The sequence below is a fragment of the Pyrus communis genome, chromosome 1 (genome assembly GCF_963583255.1).
Source record: "Pyrus communis chromosome 1, drPyrComm1.1, whole genome shotgun sequence".
Taxonomy (NCBI): domain Eukaryota; kingdom Viridiplantae; phylum Streptophyta; class Magnoliopsida; order Rosales; family Rosaceae; genus Pyrus; species Pyrus communis.
The window spans coordinates 26769404-26776566 of record NC_084803.1 but is presented as its reverse complement, the minus strand read 5'-3'; the positions used below and the strand labels follow the sequence as shown (position 1 = coordinate 26776566).

The window sequence follows — 7163 nt, the reverse complement described above, 5'->3', positions numbered from 1 at the left end:
CTTGGGTATTAATAACATCATTAATTATTTGAACAATAATTTTTTTTATTTCTAAATATATTCATTTAATGTTAAAAATGTTACAATTAGTATATTTATATTTATGACTAATTTTTTTATCAAATATTTTTAGTTTTAGTTTGTACCCATTTTTAATTTGTAATTCTTTTTTAATTTGTACCAATTTTCTTTTTCAGTTTTAATTTGTACCCATATATTAATTTCATTTTGTGCCCATATTTTTTAAAGTTTATTTGTATTTGTACCCATATATTTTTTTTATTTGTACTTTTTATTTTTGCTAAATGTACCCATGCTAATTATATGTACCTATTGTCACATTCCAGCCCGGGGCGAACCACTTCCCGGGCCCGCTTCACCACCGTAGCACGATATTGTCCTCTTTGGGCTTACCATTCCCTCACGGTTTTGTTTTTGGGAACTCACGAGCAACTTCCCAGTGGGTCACCCATTATGGGATTGCTCTAGCCCCCTTCTCGCTTAAGTTCAGAGTTCCTACGAAACCCGAAGCCAGTGAGCTCCCAAAAGGCCTCGTGCTAGGTAGGGATGGGAATATATATTTAAGGATCACTCCCCTGGGTGATGTGGGATGTCACAATCCACCCCCCTTAGGGGCCCGACGTCCTTGTCGGCACACACGAGACCAGGGTTAGGCTCTGATACCAAATTGTCACATCCCGGCCCGGGGCGGACCATTTCCGGGGCCCGCTCCACCACCGTAGCACGATATTGTCTGCTTTGAGCTTACCATTCCCTCACGGTTTTGTTTTTGGGAACTCGCGAGCAACTTCTCAATGGGTCACCCATCATGGGATTACTCTAGCCCCCTTCTTGCTTAACTTCGGAGTTCCTACGAAACCCGAAGCCAATGAGCTCCCAAAAGGCCTCGTGCTAGGTAGGGATGAGAATATATATTTAAGGATCACTCCCCTGGGCGATGTGGGATGTCACACCTATTCATGTAAAACTTTTTATTTTGTTATATTAAATTGTACCATTTTGTTTTATATAAAATCTATTCAATTTTTTTTAATCCATTTTTAAACTTATATGGGTACAATCTTTTTTCTTTGATTTTAAAATGTATGTCAAGTGTAATCAAAGAAATTTACTAATGTTATTAAGCCTAATATCTTTTTTATTTATTTTTTATTTTTTTTATTTTTTTTATTTTGAAGAATGTACCCATGTTTTGATACAATAAATTTTTTTGGTTAATTTTGATGAATGTACCCATGTTTATATATATATATAAACACACAGTAGTATATTTATATTTTAATATTTTTAATCCCAAAAATTATGGTTTTTTATTTAAAATCTCATTTATAAAAACAACTAAAATTTCTAATTTTTAATTTAAAAAATATAGTAACATATATAGAAATAAATTATCACATTGATTTCAAGGACCTCGATAAAAAATTAAAAACCAACAAGGTTTCAATCAAAGAATATTCATAGCTAAGGACCGCATTCAAAGTCTCCCTATTAAAAAGAGTAATGCTAAACTCATCATCAAGTTGTACCATTATTTGTGCTTAACTAGATGGTAAGAATATTATTTTTTTATTAATAAAAAAAAGGAAATAATGAAAATAGTTATAAATTAATACTATAGTTTAGTGATATTTTAAGTAAGATCTTAAATTCGACTATTAGACCAAACCCAACCCTAGGCTATTTGCCAAATTTCTCCATTTATTCCACCCCAAACCCAACCCAACCCAAGCCAAATGCTAAACTAAAGCCAAATACCCCCTAAGAATTAGCCCTGAAATGCGTGGACTCGCCTAAACCTAGCCCACTTTTGGCCCGATCACGCGCCCAACTCGCCCTATGTGGGCTGAGGCCTTCAGCGCCCAACAGGATGGGACCCACTATCAGGGCCACTGTCGGCGACCATCATGAGCCTAATGGCTCTTTTTATCATCCGATGGCTAAGATTTTTGGATTGTTGGTTGATCCAATGGTCTAGATTCAAATTTTGTTTTTTTTGTTTTTTTAAATGTAATTTTAAAATAGATTGAATCCAACGGCTGAGATAGAGTATAATCAAATATAACAGTAAAAAAAAAAGATCAAACGACCCAAATTTAAATCCATCGGCTAAAATAATTAAAAAAATTATTTAACTCAAAATTCACCCAAAAACTCTATAAATACCTATGTATGTGTTATGTGTGTTTTATGTATTTTTTGTTTATATGTAACATCCCACATCGTCCAGGGGAGTGATCCTTATATGCATATTCCCATCCTTACCTAGTACGAGGCCTTTTGGGAGCTCACTGGCTTCGGGTTCCATCGGAACTCCGAAGTTACGCGAGTAGTGCGCGAGAGCACTCCCATGATGGGTGACCCACTGGGAAGTTCTCGTGTGAGTTCTCAGAAACAAAACCGTGAGGGCATGGTCGGGGCCTAAAGCGGACAATATCGTGCTACGGTGGAGTCGGGCCCGGGAAGTGGTCCCGCCCGGGCCGGGATGTGTCATTATACATCTCTATTATGATTTTCATATTCTTCCATGTATTTATTTAGTGATTTTTCAATATTTATCGGAATTTAAATATTTTTGAATTAAGATGTTCATAAAATTAATTTACGATAGTCTACATAATTTTTTTTTTAAAAAGTAAATTTAAGGGAAAAAAAATTAGTCTAAGTTGATTATTTAATAATCTGAGGCTAAAATTTTATGCCAGAAAAGTTGGAGTAGAAAAGTTGTTTCTGAGTTAAAAACTAAATTTTTCAGGCTAAAAATGGTTTTTAGCCCAAAAATTAGAGATGATCTTATAAATGACAAATATCATCTAAATTATTATAACAAACTCATTGTATAACTTAATTCAGGTGGTCACACCATGATTGTATTTGTACCTAATAATTTTGTATTCATAAATAAGAAAAAAAATTTATCCTCTTTTTGTACAAACTACGTGTCGTATTGGAACAAGACGTCAATATCAAAATTCACAATCCGCCCATACAAATTTCTTTACCACCACAATCCCAGCATTCAAATTCGTTTGAAAAGTGGTCCCGCCCAGCGCAGCGCTGCAACTGCAACCGTGCAAGCTTCGGTCAACCCAATCGCCGACGGACTGCCAGTGGTTAGTACCCTGACTTTTCTTACTTTCATCAGCACTTCGATCTTCTAAATTGCAACTTCTGCCACTTCTCCTTCGTTTTCACTTGTAAGAATCTTTTGTTTTCTGCATTTTCAACTCACATTCTTCCTATTTTACTCTCGTTGTTATACCGCGTGCATGAAGTTTTTGGAGTTGTTGGATATAATAGCAGGCAAAATTTACCACTTCATCATCATTTATATGGCAAGGAAAAGAGGTAGAAAACCTGTAAAGCAGGTTGCCTCGTCGCTGGGGAACGATTTCAACCTTGCTGATGAAAAGGAGCCCCAGATTGAGAAGCAAGAAGCTCAATTCACAGACCTAGATGGTATAATTTGTGCATTTGATTGTGTTGCAAAATTATGTTTTAGATCTCAAATTTCATTGAATTTGTGTTTGTACTAATAAGCTCTGGTGATTACCAACTGTGGTGACCAAATGCTCCTATTGTTCGTTTCTTTTTTCGCAGTTGACCGACAAATATCAACCATTAGGGCTATGCGTGATGTGGAGATTGAACATCTGTTGACTAAATTGCGTTTGCTTCGCTCCTATTTCACCAAGGAACAGCTGCAAACCCCTTTATTGCATTTTTTAAAACACAACTATCAAAACCTGTCTATTGTAACAAATGGAGAAAATGGAATGATGGAAGTCCAATGGCTTGAAAAAGACGGAAATGTGTCCATCAATGATGGAATAGATTTATATGGGACTCTTTTCCGTAGATTGTCCATGGCTTATTCTGGTTGCTCAGCTGCAATCCTGTCTTTAGGTGGCCTTGAGTTTTCTAGTAAAGCAGGTATTAGCAAATTCTAATCTTTCGACATAAAGAACAAGAATCAGAAGACTTATTTTTGTATCCTCAATGTTCTTGCTTTGTTTATATCTCGCCTGACTCAGTTGATTTGTGGCAGCGAGAACAAGCATTCTGGGAGCTGATAATCTTCAGACCAGGGACCTTGTATGTTCTCTTATAACTGATGTCCCTCTAAAAATTTAGGGTATCATTTTTTTAATGTGTTGTGATATGCTTATGTTGCATTCACACGCTGGTAAAATTTCACTTTCGTATGGCACATACACACGCACATAAATTGATACTGACATCCATACATTCAGACATAGGCATACGTACGTAACCTTTTTAAACTATCTGTTGTAGGTTTCAGAGGAGCCATATAATTCTCTGATGCTAGGGAAGCAAGATACTCTCCAAACTCTTGGGGTTTGTGCCTTATTGATTGATTTTTCATATTTGGCTTATATTGAGCCACACTTGGTCTGATTACAATAAATGTGTAGTTCTGTTGATAGCTTTTAGTTTGACTCCATATTCTTCCATACCTGGGATTATTAGAAGCCCTAGACAGCTTATGAAATGCATGAGTTTCAAAAGTATCGGTGTGTCTATCTTCAGGACCTAAAAGAAGCGTTAAACTGATTATCTGTTTGTGGTAACAAACTACAAGGGAAACTTGTTGCTTTGGTGAATGTACGTGGATGTGCTGAAGAGATCTGGACTTAAAAAGTTCCTGTAAAAATAAACACTAATGATTTGTAAAGGGGAAAATTGGAGAAGAGTATCGTAATAATGTTTTAGTGACTTTAATCGTGTGAAGAATATAATAAATTGTTAGTAAAGATTTTGAGTTATGACTAGAGTACACGATAGTTGGTAGTTAGCTGTTTTTTAGCCAATAAGGTTGCTGAGTGCTCTTAAAAACTCTGGTTTATGCTACAGGTTAGTAGCCAAAGGCTGTCCATTGGGATGACACCCAAAACGGTAAGGTTCCCAAAGCCTGGGGAGATGCTCATATCTGTCCATGGCTCGCCTCTTGGTGTTTACAAGGAAGACAACATGGAAGCAATACATGGTATGAATTCCTTTTTCATGAACCTTAAACCCTAAACCCCAAGCCTTTGAATCTTCAGATTTACCTTTTCTCCTTCTGGTACACTATGTCACATTTAATCATTTTCGATGGACTAATCATATTTACGGGAGAGAATAATCTGTCCCTTAAACTTAATGCGTTCATCTTTTCTGGTGTCGTTCTAATTTATGGTCTGGTCTGATACACAGAGTTGGAAGAGGGATGACTGGCTTCAAATTGCTCAAGTAGTGAATCATTATTCAAGACTCCGCATTACTTGTCAATCTAAGGTTCTTTAGTTTACTTTCTAGTGTGTGCTAACAATCACTACTGTAATACCTCGTGAGCGCGTGAGGCTTTGGTCTTTGATCAAAGGTGTTGACTAGGGAATCATTTTAATTTGTGGAGTGAGTTGGAAGTTGTTCGACTGACAAGCCTAGCAAAAAGGTTTGGTGGAATAAATCAAATATGTCTATGCCTGCCTGCCGGCTTAATATACTTCAATCATAAGGACATCGTATCTCAATTTTGCCTTGTTAATTACATCCCTTCGAATATAACTAATTAACTACTTATTCACTAATCACAGGAAAACAAAGATTCCGACCCTTATTTATGTCCATTGAACGTTGATCGTGTGTTTATTTCCTTATATTTTGTTTGTTACAAACAAAAGTAGGGTTTCAAACTCTGTACCTAGCCTACTGCTATTCATCCCTCTGCCCACCGTCCCCACTGGGCGAACCACAGTGGCTGTTTTTAATTTCTTTTTCATTGCCGGATAAATGGTCAAGGAATGGTTGGCTTGTTAGATTTAAGCATTTAGTCCCAAACTAAGGTTACAATATAAACAATAAGATCATGAATCAGTGTGTATATATATATATATATACATACCTGCAGAAGCCATGAGGTAATGAAGTTAACAGAAAGTCTTCTACTCACACAGTCCTTATGTCCAATACTAGCGATAGTCTAGTGATCGAGTGAACTAGTTTTCTGGTGAGCAGGGACGTTCAGATTTATAGGCTATATTCCTAACATGATCCCAGCTATCATGGGATCAGTTAATACCTATTATAATTACATCAAATGAGACAAGGTTTAACTGTCCCACAATCCCTCAATTTCAGGAGATTAGTCTCCCACACTCCCTCAAAACCAGGAGACATGTTGCAACATGGTCATGACTTCCAATTGATTCAATCCACGTTTTTAGGTATCCTTATCATGAAAACGGGAGTTCAAAACCTAACATTCTCCCACTTTTGAACTTCCGCTTATCATGTTCCTTGTCCAACGCATTAAACCAATCCCTTCAGTGATCACTTGAATCATTTCAACCATACAACAATTCATATCTCCCATGAAGAGTTTCAAAGAGTTGAACCCCAGAAAATTTGTACGTTATAATTTGTACTAACACTCTGAGATCACATCCCCCAAAACTGCTCATGCATGATATTCACAGAGCAAGCAGACATATTCAACATGTCATTCATTCACACTCCCACTGATCAAGCCAAACATCATTGTCAAGCTTTTATTTAGCTCCAACGATAAGCCTTTTATAACGACCAGCTCATTAAACCTTGGTTTGATCAGTAATTCATCATTTCATAGAACTGCACATATATATTTGTACATATACACAGTAGTCGAAACAATCATATTGAATTCATTGTCATAAAATAAACCAACATATGAATACAATAACTCATGCTTATTAAGCTTTCATGAAAACAGAAAATGATGAGAGAAGTTAACCTTCATTCACGCATCAGATAAGCATCAAAAGATTCCACAACACCCATGCACGTAACATGATCTTTAAACACTCCAACTCCAAGAGGTTTTGTGAGAGAATCTGCCAGCATTTCCGATGTATTAATGTGCTCAATGGAAACTATCCCAGCCTTCACCTTTTCTTTCACTGACTGATATTTCACGTCCATCAACCTCGCTGCATAAGATTTTTTATTGTTTTTGGAGAAGAACACGGCTGCCTTATTGTCACAGAAAATGACAATTGGTCTTCTTATGCATTCAACAACCTGCATTCCAGTGATGAGATTCCTCAAGAAGCTAGCTTGTTGTGAGGCTTCAAAACATGAAATATACTCAGCTTGCATTG

General features: G+C 36.5%; 1 protein-coding gene across 2 annotated transcripts; it reads left to right on the top strand.

Annotated features, from left to right (window-relative positions):
- The first annotated feature begins 3653 nt into the window (after positions 1-3653).
- Positions 3654-5527, top strand: LOC137730056 (uncharacterized). Of its 2 annotated transcripts, XM_068469125.1 has the most exons (5): positions 3654-3954; positions 4070-4116; positions 4318-4380; positions 4897-5029; positions 5239-5447. In XM_068469125.1, exons 1-5 carry the CDS (start codon positions 3798-3800, stop codon positions 5253-5255), a joined length of 417 nt encoding a protein of 138 aa, XP_068325226.1. In that variant the 5' UTR covers positions 3654-3797; the 3' UTR covers positions 5256-5447. The 2 variants fall into 2 exon arrangements, with proteins under 2 accessions (XP_068325226.1, XP_068325234.1); XM_068469133.1 differs by lacking the exon at positions 4318-4380 and having other exon boundaries at positions 5239-5527.
- Positions 5528-7163: the final 1636 nt, after the last annotated feature.

Excerpts from the sequence above, each read along its gene's own strand:
- LOC137730056 (XM_068469125.1), top strand. The coding sequence starts at position 3,798 with ATGATGGAAGTCCAATGGCTTGAAAAAGACGGAAATGTGTCCATCAAT. Across the intron at positions 4,117-4,317 it reads ATCTTCAGACCAGGGACCTT|GTTTCAGAGGAGCCATATAA; the intron begins GTATGTTCTCTT and ends TATCTGTTGTAG. Across the intron at positions 4,381-4,896 it reads ATACTCTCCAAACTCTTGGG|GTTAGTAGCCAAAGGCTGTC; the intron begins GTTTGTGCCTTA and ends TTTATGCTACAG.